The sequence below is a fragment of the Centruroides sculpturatus genome, unplaced genomic scaffold, assembly GCF_000671375.1.
Source record: "Centruroides sculpturatus isolate CEXI.00-Female unplaced genomic scaffold, Cexi_2.0 scaffold1036, whole genome shotgun sequence".
Classification (NCBI taxonomy): Eukaryota; Metazoa; Arthropoda; class Arachnida; order Scorpiones; family Buthidae; genus Centruroides; species Centruroides sculpturatus.
In genome coordinates this window covers 21,408-46,453 of record NW_019385233.1, presented here as the reverse complement: position 1 = coordinate 46,453, position 25,046 = coordinate 21,408, and the positions used below count along the sequence as shown (strand labels likewise).

Below are 25,046 nucleotides of genomic sequence, written 5' to 3'. Positions count from 1 at the left end.
TTGGGAAAATAATAAAACAAATACATTACAATAGATTTTTAATAAGATTTATTTTAATTGAATTTTTCTGGCTTTCATTTCAGCAAATTCATTAATTACACCATCATAATTAATATTTTTAACCATATTGTATTCTATTGAAATAATAGAAATATTGGATAATCGTTCTTGTCCGATAGTTGATCTTAAATAATTTTATATTAAGTTTCACTTGCTAAAACTTCTCTGGCACGAAGCAATAGAAACGGAAAGAATAGGAAATGTTCGAAGAGCGACATTGATATTTGGGTAAGATTCAATTAAACCAAAATCACGAAGAGCCTGTAGAATATTAAGCGGAGATGCAGTTTCCATATTTTGTATGAGTCGTTACTTCAAAATTAAAACTTTCAATTTCACTTGTGAATTCGTAGTTTTCTAAATCTTTGCTATATTTAATAGCAAGATCTGCAGCCGATTTTTTTAAAATCAGCAACACTCTTGTATTGTAAAGACGAGACACAGAGAAAGCAAAAATCGTCACAGATAGTTTTCATTTTTTCATAATGCCAATCTATTTGACACAATAGAGCGTCAAGAACACTGTAAATTTGTATTTTAAGTAATTTTTCGGGTGTCAAGTTACTTCTTTCATTTGGTGTTTTATCTATTTACATTACTGTATCTTAACTCTTTTTTTTTCGTTTATTAAGAAATCCCTTTTCTATACTTTTTGGTTTGTTTTAAGTATATGATCAATACAGTAATAGCATCTGTTAATATTGTTGCCATAAAGCTATATCATTTATTACTTCCATGTATCTATATATATCGAAGCGTTTTTCTGGACTATTTCTATCGTCTGCGTTTTCGCAATACCTTTTTACAGTGGCATTTTAATGACTGCAGGAGCCCCTTCGAGGCCCTACGCGCCCGCATAGTTCGCTTACCGCTTAATCCGCCTTTCACGTATACACCACATATGCGTACCACTATAAAGAAAAAAATGATGTCAGAATTTCTGCCTTTTACAACTTCGAGACTAATTGAAAATATAATTTTTTGTGAACAGCAGTTTGGGCCCCCTTTTCAAGAGGGCCCTGTGCGGGTGCACCTGTTGCACCTGCCTAGTTACGGCTCTGTGACTTTCCATCAAAGTTTTGCACCTTTCATATTGTAAATATATTTACAATAAATATTTCATTCACTTTTTTACTTAGTTAATCTATATTTGCACATAGCTGCCTCTTAAATGTGGATTCACAGTCAGGTCTGGCTTATCCATAAAGAATGGCAGTTTCCATTTATACATGTTTTCACTTATGCACTGTATTCAGATGATCCTTCAAAAACAGAATTGAAATCTCAGCATACATGTTTGTGTATGGCACTTAAGAAACAATGCCTAAAGTAAAATCATCTAAGTTGTTGCTTTTAGATTAGTTAGTTCCAAGAAGCCCATGTAACAACTGTAATTTTACTGTAATTTTTGCAAATTTACCTGTTAATAAATTAAATTACCTTAAAATTTCCTTTTGTGTATTTCTGCAAAAATTTCCTAACCAATGTCCCAAGTGAATCTACTCTAAAAGCTTTATTTTCAGTATTAGTGGTTAGTAATTTGTCTATTTTGCTGCTTGTTTATATGATTTTTTGTGCCTAATGTCCTAGCCTTAATGACACAGCTTACAAATTATCCCCCCACCCAAATGGATCATTCCATGTTTAAAAAAATTATTATACTGATATAAATTAATATATTTTATATAAACTCAGAAAAAACAAAATTACCTGACACAGTTCCATAAGACACAGGGAAACCATAGAGCAACTCCCATTTCAACCACTCTAAACAGAACGTGATGAAAATTTCGACTAAACACGGGAACTCTACAAATTAAAACATTGACTTATAATCTTTTGAAGGCATCTTATTATAGTTTTAAGTAGAAATAAACCTTACTTGTCTTTCCAACAGCTTCCTAAAACGTCGGAAACAATGAATCCGACAGTTATAATTAATAAAAATGCCTGAGAAAGCAAACCGAATCGAGACTGATGAAGCTGTGAAGTATTGGTGGGTGCACTGGGATTACGAATAAAGCCTCCTCGAACCTTAATATTTTAAAACACAAACAGAAATATTACTTATAGAGAAAAAAGAAATTAGTACTAAATATCTACTATGTATATTTAAAAATATCAATTTTATATTTTTAAGTTTCTAGATTATATAAATAGCAAGTTGTAATTGTCATACTCACTTTGAAAAAGACTTCAACACCATAAAAAAGAAAAAATCCAATGACAATTAACATTAAGAGTGCATAACAAGCATTGAATACACTGGTGAATAAGCTCTGTAAACATAAAATTAGATTACATTTGTCCAAGAATTATTTACATATTTAAACAATAACCATACAAAAATTTTGGGTCAATTTAAATCTTTTTTAAATCCAGCCAGAGACAGATGGTATAAAACTTGAAGACACAAATCTTCATTAAAATAACTGATATCACGTAATTACGCAAATATTGTTTAATTCTCAAATTTTCACCAGAAGATTCCAGAGTGGTGTTTCCACCTTTAAGTGCAACTGAGACCTGATTGACATTGTGAAAACTTTTAGTGCTGTGTGTCAGGGGCAGATCTACATAGGAACTAATAGGGCTTAAGCCCTGGGCCCCCAAATGTCAAGAGTCCACAAAAATTGAATTATCATCATAAATTTTTAATACTTTTTCATTAACAATGAGTACTTATCATATAGTAAAAAGTAGTTAATATTAATAATATAATAATAATGATAATTTATAGTATTATTTGTATTAATAAAAATTGGACTTCAATAAGCCCTAGGCACCAAAAAACCTGGATCTGCCAATGCTGTCTGTAGTTGGCACCAGATCCTACACTAAAAGGTTTGTGTCAGATATAATCTGTATGTGTTTTTAATGTCATATCATTGATCATTTTCCTGAAAATTCATGTTTTATCTTCAAGTTGTATACCATCTATCTCTAGCTGGATTTAAAAAAAAGGATTAAAACTGATCCAAAATTTTTGTATGGTCATTATTGTTTAAATAAAGTTAGATGCTTATTTATTTTTAAAGCATAGTAAATAAAAATAAATTTAATAATTTACCTTATCTGTAGAGTCAGTAAACTGAAGCAATAACAATTCAGCCAAAAGAAGAGAATAAGTTATTATATTAAACGTAATGAACCCTAGGAACGACTTGGTTAGAAATCTTGGATTATCTAAACAAAGATCTCTAACGTGAAAAACCTGAAATATGAAAATTCCACTTTTTAATAAAAACTTAATATGTAATGATGTTATAAAGAATAAAAATGAAATATTTTGAGGTTTCAATTATAAAAAAACTCAAGAAAACATTTCATAGCTAAATTTCTTGTAGAGTTATGAAATTCCCAATAATTTCACAAATTTGTAACATGAAGAGAAAGTGTGTCTGCATAATATAAAAAGAACTAAGCAGTTAGAATGATTATCGGGACTTTAAAAATAGATTATATGATTCTACAGAAGAAATACTTAAGATGTTGAAGTTTTGTTCTTTGTTATGATTTTTTGTTTTAAACTTGCAACACTTTCATTAATAGAGCAAAAATAATAGCAGTTTAAAATATTTAAAAATAAAAATGCCCAATTTCTATATTACAGTATTATCAATAAGTAATTCATTTACTTACTTATTAACTATTTAAGATCTTATTTATATATGAAAAATTTCTAGATAGCGTTATAAGTGATGTTTCTTACAGCATCTCTGTACATTTTGCCCATAGATGTCTGTATGGACTCATCACTCAAAGATAGATATTTATGACTCTAAACTGACTAAACTGTGTGATTTTATTTTTGATAACATGCCATGACAATTCCTTGTATATTTATTGATTAAAAATTTATCATTCATAATGAACTCACTATCATTTCTAATGAAAATAGTAAATATCATAAATAGTGCATACCATTCATCTGCAGAATACCCACAATAAACACAATTACCAAGAAACCAAACAATTGCCATAATTAAATTGGGCTAATTAAGTGCTATTATTAATTTAAATTCATGCTTCTTGTCCTTAATTACTTATAAATGTTATGTCTATATCCCCTTTGGACTTTCTTGTGAACTAGGACTTGTACACAGAGAAGCAAATCACAAAATTTCTAGGTAAAATATCTTTAGTATAACATAATCCTCTTATTATTAACAATTAACTATTAAGCAATTTGGTACTGCAGATAAATTTAATAAGAGATGGAACCTAATACTTAATAATTATAATATTTATTAATTAATTTAGAATATTCTGGAAGAAAAGAATCAACCTGGAGTGGTACTCAAACCCGCAATTCCTGCTTACTATTTGGATGCATTGACAATCGGATGGAGGTCCGGGTATCATAACTGGCAATGAATCCAAACAGTAAGTGGGGGTTGCAGATTTGAATAACACTCCAGGTTGATTCTTTTCTTCCAGAATATTCTAAATTAATTAATAAATATTATAATTATTAAGTATTAGGTTCCATCTCTTATTAAATTTATCTGCAGTACCAAATTGCTTAATAGTTAATTGTTAATAATAAGAGGATTATGTTATACTAAAGATATTTTACCTAGAAATTTTGTGATTTGCTTCTCTGTGTACAAGTCCTAGTTCACAAGAAAGTCCAAAGGGGATATAGACATAACATTTATAAGTAATTAAGGACAAGAAGCATGAATTTAAATTAATAATAGCACTTAATTAGCCCAATTTAATTATGGCAATTGTTTGGTTTCTTGGTAATTGTGTTTATTGTGGGTATTCTGCAGATGAATGGTATGCACTATTTATGATATTTACTATTTTCATTAGAAATGATAGTGAGTTCATTATGAATGATAAATTTTTAATCAATAAATATACAAGGAATTGTCATGGCATGTTATCAAAAATAAAATCACACAGTTTAGTCAGTTTAGAGTCATAAATATCTATCTTTGAGTGATGAGTCCATACAGACATCTATGGGCAAAATGTACAGAGATGCTGTAAGAAACATCACTTATAACGCTATCTAGAAATTTTTCATATATAAATAAGATCTTAAATAGTTAATAAGTAAGTAAATGAATTACTTATTGATAATACTGTAATATAGAAATTGGGCATTTTTATTTTTAAATATTTTAAACTGCTATTATTTTTGCTCTATTAATGAAAGTGTTGCAAGTTTAAAACAAAAAATCATAACAAAGAACAAAACTNTTAGACCCATCTAAAAATTCTCTAATTAGTCTGGAAACAAGGGGACCCAATTCTTGCATTCTGTGAAAACGGGTAAGGTTGACTGTAACATAATAATCTTTATCTTAGTTATCGTTATTTTTGCCCGAGCAACGCCGGGCCCACCTGCTAGTTATTTATATATGAGCCTGCGCACTAGACACAAAAAAATTCAAAAAGTTCCAGAACAAATTATTGGTTTTGAAATCAGAATCATTTGATTGTTCTGTTCCTGACAAAGGCCTTTCAAAATGGTCAAAAATATTAGTAAATTTTGAATTAAAAGGCTACATTATAAAGGTTTCTTGTGTGTCAATGTTTGAGTAATTTTGATCCTTTTTGATTTAAAAGGAACCTTCTTTCCTATATAGAGAAGTAGAAAACTCTACTACAACTATATAACAACTATGCACTAAATCAAAACTAAGTTAGTTACTAATACAGAAAAGACTCAAGCTATCTCACAGCTCAGTTTTTAGTTTCAGTTTTGCTTATAATTTTCTCAGATACAGAATGCTATTTATAGGATGGTAAAATTATCATGTAAAATATCATGCAGATATCACTAATTATTTTACAATTTATGCAGTATGAAGCTATATTTATAATATTTGGTTATATCAGTTTATAGACATTCTTACTGACCCAAGATATCATTGAATAGAACATATAATATTAGTAAATAGTATTTTTAATATTTATGTTTTGAGCAAGTTTGAAAGACTGGCAATTGATAAATAATGAATTTTTCAAACTTTTATTTTACTAGTCTTTTAATTATACCACTACAGAAACCTGTTTATTTAAGATTAAGTAAGAGCAATAATGTTCTCTGGCTATTTTTATTATTAATTATAAGTATAATGATCAATATAATTATAGAAAAAACAGAACTTACAGATATATGAACAAATTCACAAAACTAATTATTAATTAAAGCCAAACCAAACAAACTGCTGTATCATCAGGCTACAATAATGCTTATTTTAAGAATTAGACAGAAAAGTAGATGGTTAGGTTGGCATCTCGTGATAATTTTAATAATTATAATAAATTTAATTTAGAATTTCTGAAAAAAAAAAATTGGCTCAGAGCAGGACTTGTTCCTGCAATGCCTGCAAAATTTTAATGTAATAAAAACAAACCTTTTTTCTATAATTCTACAAATGCATTTTGATCCAGTCCATTTTTTTCTTATATCTCTTCCGTAATCTAACCGACACTTGATTAGCTAAGCCTACAACTCGGAGGTTAGCTTCCTTTAAAACTTGTGGTCCCAGCTCGTACATCTTGTTTTCTAGCTCAATTAGTACTTTAACAAGTAGACTCCCTAAACTATGTGCAGTATGCTTAAGAAAAGCCATCCGGTCCACATGGCAAAGGAGATTCTACAAATGCCTTGTAGACATTTTTCACAGATATTTGCAAATTTATCTGAAAGGTGTTTACCTTTTAGATAAGTGTAAGTGCCACTCTGGGTTGATTTTCTTCCAGAAATTCTTAATTGAATTTAACTTATTATATAATTTTAATAATTAACACAAGATGGCAGTATAACTGCCTATCTCTTTTCAATTACTTCATACCTAATTCTTAATTTCTTATTATAGTCTGCTAATGCAGCATTTCATTAAACCAAATGAATAAAGCTAAAACAGGCTTTAGAACTTATAGGAAAATATAGTTGAATGGAAAGTTTCTGTTATGAATCACAATGTTTTAAGCATAATTTACATTTAAAAACTTCTTTTCTTTCTATATGTTATGGTTTTTTTATAATTAATACATTATAGTTATTTGATTTTACTATTCTACAGCAAGTATACATCATGTTTTTTTTTGTATAAAATATAATGACAATTCTACATACTATTTGTTTCTAAAAACAATGTAAAACATGCCGCCACATTCTACACTTACCTCGGCCCAAAAACAAACGATCAAGGATGATCCCGTAAGTAGAACGGGATAATATGCACTCATCAGGCTCGAAGCCCACTGAAGAGCAGCAATATCCTAAAAATAAGTATCTATGTCAATACAGACTATGTCGTGCTCTCAACATTAAAATATTTTCTTAGAATAAATTTAGACAAAATGATTTTGTCAACTTACAGGAGAAGAGAAATAGAATCCTCTGATAGCCGTGGCAATTCCAACGAGAAGATAGAGCGCCTTCTGGGTGGTGACTCTGCACGCTCTCAAAACCGAAGGCGTCTTCATCCGTCCGAATTCGGCCTTGATGCATAATAACTACACAAAACAAATTTTAAAAGAAATAAATATACATTTTATAGAAATAATCCATATTTAATCCAAAATGACTTACTAATTGAATGAAAGAAACGACAGATATTATATAGAATATTGTGGAAAATGCGATGAAGTAGCTTAAATTGGGATCGGTACAATTCCCTCCACTATACTGAACCTGGAAAAATCTCCAAATTAAAACAGAAACTTTACATAAACTATAAGTAATAAATTTAAAACTTTAATATAACAGTTATGCAAACATTTTTTTCTATAATTCTACAAATGCTTGTAGACATTTTTTGTAGACATTTGCAAATTTATTTATGACATAATTCAAATTCTGCATATATAAGTTGAAGCACTCACTCAAAATTCAGTCTTAAACATTAAAAATCATTTATATTAAAACCAGAAATAAATTAAAATCACCTATCTAATAAACTTATACTTCATTTTCTATAAAGTATATAAGCTTATTTCAAGAATCTTGGCCGGGAGCTGTGCATTACCCAAGTGAGATTCCGAAATACTTAAAATCATATATACCAGGCAAACCAAGAGGGGCTTTATATCTCATTAAATATACATAAAAGTTTTTTATTATACATAAATTTTTTTGAAATATACATAAAAACTTTTGATAAAAATTTGATAGATTTAAATTCTCTTTATTACTTAAATAATTAATATGAGTAATTTAAATTAATATTAATTGCTTGAAATATTGTTAACAATTTTAAATTTGGGCAAAATTGTATATGGATACTGTCATCATTGGCAAAAAACATACTCCTAGAACCTATAACAGGTTCTAGGAGTATGTTTTTTGTTTTACTACGAGTAAGATGAGTTAGTTCTGTCTCTAGCCTGGCAGGTGTTAATGGATTCTGAACTTTAAGTGTCATTATATGTCAGTCATACGAATACACATGCGTGTCTCATATAACACCTTCAAATGTTTCTCAAATTTCCTAAACCATTCACTCTGATCTATCAGAAATTCCCTTTTACACCTGAAGAACTCACAGCAGTTCAAAAATGTTTGTGGTGAACTTTATCTTTTTTTTTTTTTACGTCACACTGGTTATAGGTTCTAGGAGTACGTTTTTAACGCATCCCGATGTTTTTGTGGTTTAGTCATCATTGGCACTGACACTTGGAAATAAATTAATCAATTTCTCTTTATTAATGTTTTATTTAAACAGTAAGATAAATTTCAATTTTAAAAATATACAAACAACAACAAAAGCTATCTCATACATGCCAACCATACACCTTTTCGGCAAACAATTCATCTTTTCCGTGTTTACCTTGTAGTTGGTTCTCTAGAAAAGTTTGCCCTTATCACATTTCAGTATTTTTAATAATTTCCATACCCATTCTTTCTTTTAATATTTCTTGGTTTTAAATGAGAACTACTTCCTGAACCAGTCGATGGTACGGGCAGATCATTTATCAATGGAAGCTTAGTGTAACGTTTCATATTAGACATCAGAAATTAATACTGAAATTTATAAAATTAATTAATTTAGTGGCCCAATGCTAATGAACTTTCTTTAAAATTGAAAATTTAGATTACAAATGAAATTTATGTTTTATCATAAATTCCAGTATAGACAGTTAAACGACTTCTAATAGATTTCCTTGAATTCCCACTCATTTAACATTCAGAAATTGAAATTATGCTTTTGATTGTTTACAGCTGAAATTTGTCTGCCAATTTTTTATTTTAATTTGAAAGTTACATCTTCCCAAAGTTTTAAATATCTTGCTGTGATTGGTTATGAAAAAAATCAGTTGACTGACAGTGGATTTAAAAGCAGTATAAATAAGTAATCTCCATTTGGTATTTCTATTTTCTTACAATATATAAAAGGTATAGAACTTTGTGAGTATATGTATGTATGTATGTACATATATACACACTTACAATATATACACACACATAATATTGTAATGAAAACATTGCATAATATTCAGGTACATACAGTACATTATGTACTGTATTGACCTGAATATTACACAATGTTTTTCCTAGCCTCTTACATGTTAGAAGCTTTCACTAAAAACAAGAAGCAGGGCACTCTAGACCAATACTTTAAAAAGCTGCAGCTGTTACATTTCACTTGTCAATCCATTTGCTTTTCACAAGGTTGGCAACTTTAATTTATTCAAAATGTCAACTTACAAATTTCACTTTTTTATTGTTTCTTTATAGCATACTTTTAATGCTTTTTTTGAGTTTTTTTCCCCATAATTTTCTGTTCTTTTACCTGTAATTTAAACAGTATGAGACAGCCTGACGAGTTACGGGATGGCCTAAAAGTCAGCTAATCAATATATATTTTAATCCTATTTTAAAAATGGTAAAACCAGTTTAAAATACAATGGAACCTCCTAAGTCGACAACTTCTATGTCAAATGACCATTCATACATAATGCAGAATTTGTCTCAAATAGAGCGAGTTGAACTCTCTAGATATTGACACCTCTACAACTTGTATTTTGACCAATCTTAACCTATTTATGCTATACAAAATAATCTCTATATGTTGATCAAATGTATACACTTTTGTTTTTGGAATTAGCACTATATTGCCTAACTTCTCCTCTCTTCCTTGTCTTTCAACTTCCTGTCTTTTCCTTGTTTTGTGACCTTTTTACTGTCAGTTTGATGTCTTGAAATTGCAAATTTATAAAAACTGGAAGATTATAAAGCATATAAATCTATCCAGGAAAAAAAAAAGAAGTCAGATTCTTCACAATTTGCATTTTTCACAATCTTATTTTAATCTTTAGTATTTTCAAATCTCGGTTACTTTAGAAAGAAGAAACCAAAAGTAAATTTTAAATATTTTGAACAGAATTCTCTGAAGATGGGCCAAAACAGTTGAAAATTCTAAGAATGATTTCTTAATTTATTGAAAATAATTTCATAAAATGGAAATAGAATTTAATGTAATTGAATCAGTGTGATAATCAATGATGATATCAAATGTCTTCTAAATAACTCTATTACATTTTCTAATCATTCTCTCTAACAATATGTTAATACTTTTAGATCATTATGCTAGAGAAGAACTGAAAACTGTCCATGTTTTAGATGCAGATGTATCATAAAAGTATTGAAAAGGGAAGTGAAAGTCTTGTAGATTGAAACTAGAACTTTAGAAAATATGCTAATATTTGGAAAAATTCAATTATTAAATTATTATTTAATAATTGAATTTAAAATTAAATGCATATATTTAGTTCAATTTCTGCTCTTGATATTTTATAGCACATAATAATAAATGCAATATTATTTTTTAGAGTGTTTTTCCTAAGTAGGTCAGTGACAGTTTAATTTAACAAAATATTTCTCTATTTCTAGCAACTCTAATCAAGGATTTGGTAGTTAATCCTGTCCAATTCTTGATCTTATCTACTCAGGAAATTTTACTTTTTCTGTCTTGTGCCTTTTTTTCGATTCAGTCTCTCCTCTAAGTTCAATTGTGGAAGAGAATATTCCTCATTTCTTAGTATGTCTTTCTAGGTAGGCTTTCTTCTTTTAATATTACCAATAAGTTACATTTTTTTAACTAATGTCACTTTACATTTATTATCTAAAGATATTTAATCATGTTTTAAATAACTTTTAATTTTATTTTATCTGATTTTTGAAGTATAATACTGTATTTTGCTGTTCTGAACAAATTTATAAAATAATGTATACGACATAAATCTGCTAAATTTTAATATATATTGAAGGTAAACTGATTTAATTATTTGAAAATAAAAATAATTTGAAATAATTTTTGCTTGGTTATAAAGAATTTTTGAAGTTTATATTGTTATACCAATATACAAAGTGATTGAACGAAAAATTTATTTGCATTAATATAAATTATGCCAAATCTATTTTTTTAATGTCACAAGCTGCTTTGCCTTCCCACACTGCAAGAACAGTTAAATCTTGAATATTTATTTACTGTAATCGTTGGAACAACATTTGAAGCTCTAAACAAACAAACAAACTGGTGACATACAAGTTAGTCAGACGCAACTGACTCTCTGCATTATCAAGTCTATTTTTATTTAAAGTAAACTTTTAAGGGTTATCTAACTTAAAAGTCTGATCATCCTGGTTAAGTGTAAGTATTTATATAATGGTGACTATATAATAAAATAGCAGTCTAAGTTTAACTTAGACTGCTATCTTATAGTCACCATTTTAATTAGAAATAAAAAATCAGCACCATTTAAATTAGAACTTTAAAGAATTTTGCTTTGTATTTTAGAATAATTTGTACCCTAAACATGAAAGTTTTGTAATCTAAATAGATAAGTCTTTGAAGGTTAATTCAGCTTAAAAACTGTATTTGAATTATTATTTTTAAATGTTTGTAGATATCTTTGCTTTCACTTTCAAAACTGATATCACTATCTTTATCAACTCTGTCTTTCTTGCTTACAACGTAATCGAATGCATCTAATTACGTCGTATAGAATCCTAATATAGTTTAGTTTTTATCTTGGACATTATCTCAAATTTCTCTATTTAAATCTTTTAGGAGATTAAGTTCTCAATCTTACCTCACAGAGGCAGATACCATCGTAACAGTCACCATGTCCGGAGCAGTTATTACTGCAGGTGTAATTGTAATCTAGCGTTTTGTGCATGGAAGATGTTTTCAATAAAGGATAAGCGTACGAAATGCAGGGAGTAGGCGTGCCGCATCCGACCATTCTGAGATAAGTGCCGTTCAAAAGCCACTTACGTTATCGAAATTCCTTTATCAAAACTGTAAAAAAAATGCAAAAATCACTAAAAATTTAAATATGCTACATTTTAAATACTTTATTTAAATTTATATATTAAAATAAATAATTTTACACAATAATTTTAAATTATTTTATATAATGTTAAAATATCTAAAACTTATCTATTAATAGTACTATATATAAAATAGAATAGTTTATTTATTAATTTTATATATCATAGTGGATGACAATGATTTATTAATATAAAAAATATTATGAAAACATTTAACTTAGAATTTTGTAACAAATTAGTCAACATTAAATTAAATTTTCAAATAATCAGAAAAAATGCAAAGTAACAATTTTGTTTTACAAAAATGTAAATGTTAATAAATTGGAATATATAGATTTGACTTTAAATTATTTCTTTATAAAGTTTGCCATATAAAAATCCAAGAAATATAAATTGTGAAAAGTAAAACAATCCCATATATTTATTTGAAATTCAGTGATTTATTAAAATCCTTAAAAAGTCAAAATTATTGTTTACAAAGTTCTAAACAAAATGGTTTCAAAATTAAATGCTATTGATGACCACAATTTACAAAAATACATCTTCTAAAAACTTTTTAAACTTTAAAATTTGAAATAAGAAAATCATGCTTTACTGGTGGAAATTTTGTATGCGACTTTTGAAAAATAGTAGTCTCGTTACTGTCACATTCCAGCTGAAAAATAGCCTCACTCTTGATACTAATGAATGCATAATTAGAGAAAAAATGTACAGTATGTAACTTTAAGACTCTATAAAAATGCATGTTACAGAAAATGCATATTGCTTCATTACTTAGAAACTAAGCAACACACATCTCAGAATATGCTAAAGTCTAAAAATTTGGAAAATATCACAACTTCTAAGTCTTTCCACATAAAAATCCAAAATTAAATTTATTAATTATAAATAATAATATAAAAATAAAATCAAGTCTTTGTAATTTAAACAGAGAATTAAATAATATTTAAAACTCAATTCTATCAAGAATATTTATCTTAAAAAATTTATGATTTTTTAGTGCTTAAAACAAATGCTAGATTATTTTACATTTGTTAAAGGTAAGTAAAGAGGCCAATCATTTCCCTTGACCCAATTCGTGTGTTTACAGATAAAGGAGTTTTCAATCAAAACAAACACTTTTTTCTACATGATTAATTGAGAATTTTAGACCATTCATACAAGGCCAAAAAAATTAAATACAATCAAAACACTGACAGTTGATTTATTAGATTAATTTATATTATTGCTTGCATATTCATGAAAACTCAAACTTTCTATTACTTGTAATTTAAAATAAATGATTCTAAGTATGTTAAACATTGTTAAAAAATTTGTATTTATGTACTACGAAGTAAACGATGTTAAGAATTCATTTTTATAAAGGATATTGCTCGACAAATGAATGCCACTCCAATACAAACTAATTTAAAAGTGTATACTTTTGACACTTTCTATGAGTGCTGATAGTTTTAATTTTAAAATATATTAGCATCGTAGTCTAGTGCCATTTGTAAAAATTTAAGCATAAAACTAATAACTATACCAAAGATGATTGTTTAAACTTAATTGCCTCAAAAACATATGAACAAATATCTAAATATCACAGGCTTTTAAGACTTCAGATTAATTTATACCCTTAATTTATTACATAATTTGGGCTATAGATTGATAGTATTGTCATCACATTTTAAGAATTAGAATTCATTTTTTAGAAATATCTATTATAAAACATTGATCTAAAGGGTACAATGGCTGGACAATCAAGGCGGTAAAGATGTCGGTCTGCCGTTCCAAAAACCCACGTTCGAATCCGGGTCGAAAATCTTAGAAACTTTTTTGGGATCCTTACATCAGATCCAGTTTCCTAACATCTACCATCCCCATTGTAAGCCTGACTGAACCCACAATGAGTGTTGAATGAAAGGCCTTCTTACTATCCACGGAGCAGAAAGAGTAAAAAATAAAATAATCCCATAATTTGTGAAAAATAAAGTAACTATGTTCCTTAAGTTACACCATCCAAATTTTGAATTAATATTTTAGCTAAATCCAGAAAAATTTCATTATTTGATTTAAAGTTTTGGGTTGATTTGGTTGATTTATCGGGAAGATACTTTTAGGCATCCGATAAACAATGTAATATTTCGAGCTTGTAAATTGTGAATTTGAATAAATGAATGAAATTTCATGTTACAATCATCATTGTCAAATAGAGCAATTATTTCAATTCTGACATAAAAAGGCATCTTTTATATGAATATTTTAGTGTTAATTTTCCACTTGTAAATTCATAATTAAAATTAGCTATTATATTATTGGAACTAGATTAAAGTACAGACATTGTCACTTATGCCTTTGGACCAATTTATTTGTCCAAATAAATTAATAAATAGAAAAATTTTATTTAATACAGCAGAAAACAGATGCCAGCTATTTAATATAACATCTTTTGAATTAACATTGGCTATAGAAATTTTATTTTGTGAATTATGACTGATACTAAACCAAACTTATTCTTAAATTTCTCTCTCAATAAAATATTTCATTTTATTCAGTGATGCATTTATAAATATGACACTTCTAGGTCCAAAATATGCAAACCCCCAAACTAACAGTACCACTTTTGCATCAAATGATTTTTTATTCAATTATTTTAATTTTGTAATAACTGAATTTTTACAGAATTATTTTTACAGAATTTTTAAATGTCATTTTCAAAATGTCAAAGGTGAAGGACACTGCTGTTGAAAATTCATTATTAGTACACTGTGTTTGTGAAAAAGAGTTGATACATGACCAAGGTTTGGGAGTCCCAAACCTTGGTCATGTAACTTCGGTAACTTATCACACTTGTATGATAAGTTACCGAATAACTTTAGTTTTTAAAAAAATCCACAGAAACCAGTAACGGAACAATTAATCATACATAAACAGGTTAGTCAAAATAATCTTGCACTCTTCTCATTCCAAAAATACTGAAGATATATTAATTTTGTTAATCTAGTAACATACATATTCATTTATAGAAAAGCAAGACATTTTGATGACCTTGAAAATTGTTTTAAAGGTCAATATTTGGAACTTTTGGAATAAAAAGGCTGCAAGGAACTTGATATTTACACATACACATCCATCCATTATCTTTTAGTAAATTTTTTTTATATTTGGAAAGTTTTGAAAATGATAGTGAAAATGTTTTCAAAAATTGCTAATGATTGAATTTACTAAATAATTAAATAATACCTGATCCCACAGAATAACATGCACTCTGTCCAGTGAAATTCCTTAACCAGTTGACCTGAAGAAGAACAGCGGGAATGTTCGAAAAATTTGTCAACCGCGATACATAATATATATACACATTATGCAGTGGTTACAGGTTCCAGAGAGTATAGATTTCACCCCGGTGCTGAATTAGAAGGGATTCCATGCTTAATTAAATAATATTTAAATATAATGTATGCTCATACAATATGTATCTAATTTGCTCATTGATCTCCTTTCAAACTTTCACTGACTCCATTGAGAAACCCCAACCTATCAATAAAACACGGGCAGTCCCAGAGTTACAAATATCAGACTCGCGGACAACTTGTAATTGTAAATGAGCTGCTATAAAGTCTACTTTATAGATCTCATTTAAGTTTAAGATGTTTTAATATATTTAGAAAAGATTGTTTGCACACACAAAAAATATACATACTATAGGAAATCCTTGTTAATTCAAATTTCAATAGTTCAAAATACCATTAGTTTGTAACTGTGCTTTTGTCCCTGTCAGGGATATAGAGATTTACACGTTAAGGAATTTGGTTAGTTTGAAATACAGCTATATTGAAATTCAAAGTAAAAATTCTGACTGAACTGTGAAGTGTATGTTAACTCATTCGTTTAGATCAAAATGCCTCCATACTATAAGAGGACAATAGACCAAGAACTGTAATCTGGTTTGCAAGAACAATATGGCTTTGCTTTTACAGTAACACATTTTTGGATGTCATCTTAATTGTGGACTCCCTGTTTTTTCCCTTATCTCAAAAAATATGGCTGGGTTTCGGGATTGCAAGATTGGGCAACGAGTAGCAGATTCAGATATTTGTATGACCCTAGGCTACTACATTTGGGTGACTTACTACTTTTTGGGCCACTTTAATAATTTAAAAATATTTGGGCTACACTTTGAGGAATTCTGCTTTCCTTTTTATAAAACCTATCTGGTGACCTGTGAGGTTCTAACCAGACATGTGCCAGACATTTTATATTATTATTATGTTGGGTTTAGGGGTTATACTCGGTTGACACCGATGGCTATATACTATGCTGGACCATAGTCAAGGCATAGCAACCAAAACAAAACAAAAATTAAGTGTGTCAGTGTGTGTGTCTGTATTTAGGAATTTCCTAACAATATGACATATACTCAATATACAGTAGAGCATCGTTTATTCGAAAGCTGGTTATCCAAAAGCATTCCAGTTGGCAAATTTAAATTTTCGCTAGTGCTGTGGTGCTGCAATCTTCGGCTATTTCTCGGGCTACTCAAATATTTTACGTTTTTGATACTAAATTAACATCTGAAGTATAATTTTTTATTGTTTTTATATTTTTCAATAAATTTATTTTGTTTGTACAAAATAAAAAAATAATTTTTAACGATACAATAGTCTTCGTTAGGCTTAACATCGACAAAAATTTAACGCGAAGCGACACGCAACAGAGAGAAATTTCAACATGGGATAAATTAATATATTTTTTCGTACATGATTCGTTATCCGAAAAATAAGTTATCTGAACCACCCCAGTCCCCAATTGATTCGGATAAATGACGCTCTACTGTAGTGTCCTTCTGTAGTGTATTGTATGTATTTCTATTCAATTGTAATGTTCCCAGGCTTTTTGTGTAGTGTGTGCTGGTATGTTACCTGTGGAGGAGAGAATGACAGGTACAATAAGCACCCTATCAATTCTCCACAGATGCCTTATTTCCTGGGCGAGTTCTGTGTACGTGCTGATTTTTTCAGTGATTCTGTTTTGTATATTGTGAGTGTTTGGAATGGCTATGTCTGTAATGTATGTGATTTTATTGTGCTTGTCAATGAGTGTGTTGTATTAAATTGTTTTATATGTGATTATGGCTCTGTCACAGTACATTTTGTGCTTGTTGTTTTCCAATACTGTCTGTGGAATGTATCTGTAGTATGGTTTCTGGATGTCTAATAATTTGTTTGTTTGTTTGTTTGCAAGCTCTTGGTGCATTATATTTGCTACTTGATTATGTCTGTGTAAATAATCTGTCTGTGCCAAGAGCTTGCAACCAGAAGTGATGTGTTGTATGGTTTCTGGCATAATGTGGCATTTTCTGCATGTGGCATTTTCTGCATGTGTCATTTGCGATTATTGTATCTCTGAGTATGTGTTTTCTGTAGTTTTTAGTATTTATGACCTGTTCCTGTACGGTAATCATGAATCTTTCCATCTCCCCAAAGAGGCATGCCTGAGCTAAGAAGCTGTTTGACGCAGTTTTGTCAACAAAATCCTGGACCAGGTTGTAAGGATGCCTGCCATGGGGTGTCTTTCAAGGCCATGATTGCTTAATGGTATTTATGCTATTTATATGTTGTGTTGTGTCCATATGATGTGAGTTTAAGTTTAATGGTGTGTTATTTGAGTCTCCTGGAGTTACTGCTTTATGTAACTGTGATCTTTCTTGCTTTTTGTAGAAAAACTCTCGCAGTGACTGTATTTGTTTGTAGTGAAGGTTAACTATGTCAATCAGGCCATGTCCACCATCTTTATGTGGAAGAATTGATCTTTCTATGGCAGATTTAGGATGATTATGTTTATGCTTAGTAAGTGTTGTTCTTGTTTTCCTTTGGAGTTGCTCAAGATCTGTGTGAGTCCAATGTATAACTCCAAAAGAATATGTGAGTACTGGGATGACCTATGTCTATTGCTTTAACTGTATGTTTTGCATTTAACTGCATTCTGAGAATAGCATTTAACCTACTTTGGTATTCTTTAATTAATCTTTGCTTTATTTGCATATGTTTTGTTAGTTTGGCCTATCAGAATCCTAAACACTTGTAGAACTTGCCGTCTTCCATGGATTCAATAACATCTCCATTTACAAATGTAATCAGGACTCCTTTTTCTATATGAAGTGTTTTGCATTTGTCTAGACCAAACTCCATTTGTATGTCCTTAGTGTATGAATGTGTGATTTGTAGGAGTTGATGAAGTTGTTTTTGTGTGGGTGCATAAAGTTTTATGTCGTCCATGTACTGTACATGAGATGTGACAGTGTAAACTGCGTAGTTTTTTCATGTCTGATATTGTAACCGTCTTGGGTGTTGTTTAACATGTTGGATAATGGGTTCAGGGCTAAGCAGAACCAGAGAGGACTCAAGGAATCTCCTTGAAAAATTCCTTGCCTAATGAATATTTGGTTTGTATGGAAGTGTTATGAATCCTCCAGTGCTGCATAATGTTTTCGAAGAATGCAATGAGTGATGGATGTACATGTGTAGAATATGTAGCAGCCAACTGTGTGGAACACTGTCGAATGCTTTTCTGTAGTCTATATATGCCATGTGTATGTTTCTGTGTTGTTTGTGTGCTTGCCATAGAATGACTGAATCTATGAGTAACTGTTCTTTGCATCCCCTGTGATTTCTACAGCAACCTTTTTGTTGTTCTGTAAGAATGTTGTGCTCTTCAACATGTTTGTATATTTTGTTTGAGATACAAGATGTCAATAATCTGTAGAGTGATGGAAGACATGTAATTGTTTTTGTTCTCCTCCTCAATCCAGCCTGCATCAGCATTGTGTGTGACAGCACTGGACCAAAGAGAAGACCAACAACTCTATTTAAAATTTATTTTGTATTACAAGTACAATCTATATATTAACAGGACTTATTATACTGGAATTATGGATGCAGATATTTAGTCTTACAGTTCAAAAATAATGTTCTTTATTTAGTTCACCTTGTAATACAAAATAAATTTTAAATAGAGTTATAAAAAAGGACAAAAAGGCATATTAATTAAAGAAGACCAACAAGTTCTGAGTTTTTCTTCTGTAGGTGTGCCACAGTGCTGTATATCAGTGTTTGTTTTGGTACTAATTTGTCTGTAAAAGAGTTTTTCATTGTAAATTTATTATTATTATTATTAAATGAAAATAGCTCTGTATACACAGCCATATTCTGTTTGCCTAATAAATTACATTGGTTATGTGTCATTTGGCATATTGTACAAAAACATGTAAATCTTGGATAAATTGAAACTCGATAATTCAAATTTGCAATTATTTCGTCCCCTGAATTTTGAACTAATCAAGATTTCTTGTATATACTAAGCCGAACATTTGATTAACTGATAATAAATACCAACTATATATAAATTTCCTGACTTACCTAAAAATTCAATTTAAAAACAGACAAAAATGGAACTCAATCATAAGTCAGGGACTGTCTGTATGATTAATGAGTTATCGAGTTTCTAAATGTATAAAAGACATACTTGTATGATTTAAGTATACTTTAATCTTAAAAAATCATGAAAATTTATTAAAATTGCAAAAATCATGGTCTGTTTAACAAAGACCAACATTATAGAATTTTAGTATAATGTACTGCATCAGTTTGTACTGTACATCAAATTCCTCTCCATAAGGAAGAAAGGTGCTTATTTTCATATTTCAGAGAAATTTGAAAGACTTATCTGGTTATATCATTTTCTTCCATAAAAATTTAGATAGATATGGATTTCATTTATCATGTATCTTGCTTTACATAATTTTAATTAATAATATTACTATTAATTAAAACTACTTTGGATTTTATATTAATTTATTAATCCTAGTGCTAATTACAATGTTTTCATATTTTTTACATATCTGAGAACTATGAATAAAACATTTTATATTCTATTTGCTGATGTTTCTGTAGATTTTTAAACCAAATAATACAGGTATTTTTCTACAAAATTCATTCATAGGGATAATTCATTTTATATTTTTGTTTGTTGCATGTTAAAACTTAATTATTTAAGAAAATAAAAGTAATAGTGAAATTAAAAGAACATACACTTATTTACCATTAATAAACAATCTCCAAGTTTTATAATCTGATTTAGAATCCCACTTTCAGATAAATGACAAAGTATAGTTGAAGTAGACGAAAAAAGATCTAATAAACTACTAGCCTTTCCACTTCTTTTAAAATATGCTTTTAAGGAAATCTAAAAATTTCTTTTTCTTGTTTTATCAAAAATATCACTGCAACATGTTAGACTAATCAGAAGGTCCATCAGGTATACTTGCTGTAACATACATTTGTAAATTGACGTGCCCGTATTCACTACTACCTGTACGTTGTACAGTATGTTATTATTATTATAGTGAAAAGATATTCAATTTCATTATACTAAATATAAAAAATACATATATTTTTACTTTCTCTGTCCTGTGGACACCAACAATGGCTTTATTTTGAGCCCAATGTGGATTTGGCTAGACCTAACAGGCAGCCACCTGGCAAAAATGAAACATGACATATCCAGAACAGATCGAACCTCAAAAAAGTTCTCAGGATTTTTTGTCCTGCTGGGATTTAATTCAGAGTCCCCGGAGTGGTAGGACCTCCTTGGCCATCTGGCCACTATAATGAATATATAAATATTGCAACATTTGACTCTATTTTCTACTAGAACTTTTCTCTATTTTAACAACAGAAATTAACATTGTATTCTTTCAAAACTTTATTCAAAATAATTTTTTGAATAAAGTTTTCATTCTAACTTCCAATTAATTTACCAAAGACCTACAACTTGATTTTTAAATTATTAAATGTATAAGAAATCTGTTCTTAAAAGTTATCTATCAAATTTATTTTAGATGTTTAATCTTACAAAAAGCAACATTTAAAGAATGAAAATGTTAAAAAAAAAAAATATAGTAGCTTAATTTTTAATATAGTTTGATTGACATACTAAAAAACATATGTACTGTACAACTACATATTCAATATATATATATTGTCAACACATGTTACAAAATAAATCTAATTGTTTCCAATCAATCAAAAATTCTACAATTTTATATCAAATTAATCATTAATATGACTCTAATTATTCTAATTTTTCATCTTTTAACTTTTATAATGCTTTGACAAGCCATTTTTTAGACTCAACAGGTTTCAGATTTTTATAAATTTATCAACCAGAACTGAATAATTTCTAATAAAAGTTAGTTTTTTAAAACTTTCCTCCCTTATTTACCAAATTATTGGTTCAAATTCCACTTTGGCACATATATTTGAAAAATTTAAAGAATTTAACGAGGATTATTGTTCACTGTACCCACAGGAGTATCTATTGTTAGGAGTTTGTCTGCCAAAACTATTGGCATCTGAATAATCTGCACATTTTTCGGCTCTTGTTGGCTTATTTTACATTCTCAAATAAACTATAATTAGGAAGTGACCCTTCACAAGTTATGACCTTCCACAATATACTATGTATGGCAATCTCAGAGCAAGAGCAATCCAAGTCTGGTTTTTGGTGTTATAGCCTTAGTACATGGAGTTTGCTTAAAAGCAACCACTTTATATAAATGCAATACAGATCCAAGTCAAACTTGACCGAAAAGAAGAAAATGTGGGAAATAGTGTGCAAAAGTTCTCATTAATTATATCAAAATTAGGATTTACTCATGCAGATCATTTTTGCTCCAAGGTCACCACATAACCTATGAATTATCAGGTTCTTTCTAGCAAACAGTCAAAAGGAACCAGTAAAAAGAAACCATTTTTCGAGCATCTACAAATGGTCAGAGAAAATTTTGGTGCACAAAATCTCTGGAAGGGTTACTCCTAGACCCGTAATACTTCTAGTTTTCTGGCTTATAAAGAGACAATCTACAATTCTGTTTGGATGCCAATGGTATTTAACATAAAAATTTTTTCCACTTTTTTTCCCATTTAAAAAATTTATTGAAAATTTAACAAAGCAAAGCATTAATACTTCCGAATAACAAAGATTTGAATTAAATTTATAATTTATTTTGCATTTTAATACACCGCAACTACATTCGGCAGCGGACTCGGAATTTAACCTCGGAGAGAGCCAGGTCAAACGAATAAAATCGTTTTTAATGCAAATTCAATAAAATCCCTCACCTTACACGACCACATAGAAGACACGACACAATATAAATCGGTGCTTCTCAAACTTTTTGGATCACCGTCGCCCTCGATCGTGACACTGCGTACACGGGAGCGAGGGCCCGCATACACAAAACAGGGGTAGGCAGCGAAAAGCTTATCATCTATATCACCTCCTATCACACTTAATGTCCCCAGGGAGCAACATCACCCACTTTGAGAAGCACCGATACATATAAAAGAACGAATTTTTATTAGGAAAATATTTCTGGAAAATTTTCCATTTTTCTCCTTTTTCTTTGTCGAGCGCCACTGACAATATTCTATGCATTTGTGGTGGTGACACTTCAGTAATAAGCCATAGACCGAGAAGGGTCGACTTTCGTTTTGAATTGTCACGAGATTTATGACGTCGAATGTCGAAACACACGTCTGAACGTTGCACAAGATGCAAGAACGAGGACCTTACGACCTAAAAATAAAAAAAAAAAGAATCTCCGGACGATTTATAGTCGAGATTTTCGATCGAGAAGAACGATGTCGACCAATTTTCTACGAATTTCCATATAAAAAGCATTAAATTCCGAATTTTTAGGTTAAAAGGGAATGACAACATTATTAAAAACTTACAAGGATTCATGACAATGATGAAAACTAACTTATAATTCGAATATAAACAATTTTTTGAATCTTCTCCATTGTAATCGAGTCACTTCGGTACACATGCACTAAGGTCGACTACGGGCTGATGGGATAGCACGCACTTCGACGCAATCCGGGTGCAACTGCACCGGATGTTGACGATCGGCGAAGGACGGAATGACGTAATTAAGTTTCATTTCGGGTTAGAGATTGCCGTCTACTCAATTTTTTAAATCGCGTAAAAATCGAAACTCGTTTTTTAACGAAAATTAATTTTATTTTGGGATCCATTCACGAATGACGTCGAGAAGAAATTGTTATGACGTCGACCGTATGTTTTTTTAACCATAGAATTGACGTCACCCGGCGGAATTAGAATGAAGTAGAAAAGACAAGGACCGTAATGACGTCAGCACGATTGTAGTTCGTGTTAAAGCATTGTGTCGGCATCTTTTTAAAATTTCGTGCGTGTCTCCGGTTTACATAGACTTACAGATAAGTTTCGTACATAGATTTAGTAACTCTCTGGTGTGAAAAATCACATTATTTCCCTCTACGTTGAGTGGGAAAGTTTTCCTAGATGCAGGGGCGAATCTACATAGGGATAATAGGGCTTAAGCTCTGGGCCCCCGAGTGTCAAGGGCCCACAAAAATTGAATTATCATTATAAATTTTTAATATATTTTTTTCATTAACAATAAGCACTTATCGTATAGTAAAAGATAGTTAATGTTAATAATATAATAATAATGATAATTAATAGTATTATTTGTATTAACAAAAAATGGGACTCCATTGGACTTCGATAAGCCCTAGGCCCCGAAAAACCTAGATCCGCCCCTGCCTAGATGCAATGTATGTCGTAAATTAATAATTAAGCTGGGAAGAAGGGACAAACTTTAATTAGTTTTAAGTATCCAACCATTTGTGGCTAAAAAGCCAATGTGGTAAAGATATCAGTTTGCCCTTCTGCGGGACCAAATTAGAGTGCTGGCCCGAATCCTAGAAATTTTCCTGGTTAATTTGCCTGAATATGTCTTCTTCATCCGTTGCGTTCATTACGTACCTGGCCGAACTCAAAATGAACATAGAGAATCTCTTTTAATGTTCGCAGAGCAAAATTACATAAATATACCAGTTTCTACCGGTTTCGAATCATAAAAATATTAATTTCGATATCTTTCTACAAATCTTAAAGAAGATAAGTCAAGATGATCGGATGACCGAGCGGCTAAGGTGGCACTCTACCGCTCTAGGAGATTCGGAAGGGTCGAAAACCCAGGAACTTTTCGGGGTTAGTCCCGTATGAATACGTTCGGTCCCATCCCTCACATCCCGGTCGAACCCTTAATGGGCTTACTAGAAAGGCCTCTTAGTGCCCACTGGGCGAAATATTTAAAAATAGACAAATTAAAACAAAAAGTACTAACCTTTTGATTTCCATTCATTTAAAGTTCGTGCACGGACAATTTTGAATATTAAAAATTAATTACGTAAAAAAAATGATTCTCGAACCTTCGTTGCGTAGACAATAATTAGATATTTAATAATTGCGAATGTAAGAAATGTTTATAAGAAATTATACGATTTCGACACGACGTTTACATTTACCAACGAATGAAACAGTGAATCGCATTTTTGATAAGAACCAGACAATATTTATTTTCAGTGACGTCAATTCGTTTATTTATATTGTATCTAGAACGATTCACTAATTAATTCGTGTGTCATCTTTAATCTTCGAAGGCTGTTCTTCCGGCGCTAATTCTTTCTTTTTTAAGATAATATGCGCCTGTATTTAATCGTTGGATTTCGTGCAATCTTTTGCTTAACTCCTTCCGCCCTGTGGGAACTGGGAACTAAGAGGGCGAGGGCCTCTTTTTGCGAGCCCA

At 30.0% G+C, this 25,046-nt stretch overlaps 1 protein-coding gene across 2 annotated transcripts in view; it reads right to left on the bottom strand.

Annotated features, from left to right (window-relative positions):
* LOC111636507 overlaps positions 1-24,763 on the bottom strand; it is a 33,013-nt gene extending 8,250 nt beyond the window's left edge. The window contains exons 1-9 of one of the 2 annotated variants that reach the window (XM_023381784.1): positions 24,585-24,763; positions 12,124-12,332; positions 7,622-7,723; positions 7,408-7,545; positions 7,213-7,308; positions 3,131-3,274; positions 2,244-2,339; positions 1,943-2,094; positions 1,771-1,869 (exon numbers count right to left, since the gene is read on the bottom strand). In XM_023381784.1, the coding sequence (XP_023237552.1) occupies positions 1,771-1,869; positions 1,943-2,094; positions 2,244-2,339; positions 3,131-3,274; positions 7,213-7,308; positions 7,408-7,545; positions 7,622-7,723; positions 12,124-12,276 (980 nt within the window). In that variant the 5' untranslated portion in view covers positions 12,277-12,332; positions 24,585-24,763. Of the gene's footprint in view, positions 1-1,770; positions 1,870-1,942; positions 2,095-2,243; positions 2,340-3,130; positions 3,275-7,212; positions 7,309-7,407; positions 7,546-7,621; positions 7,724-12,123; positions 12,333-23,142; positions 23,302-24,584 lie in introns of those variants that run through there. The other variant, XM_023381783.1, reaches the window with a different exon arrangement.
* Positions 24,764-25,046: the final 283 nt, after the last annotated feature.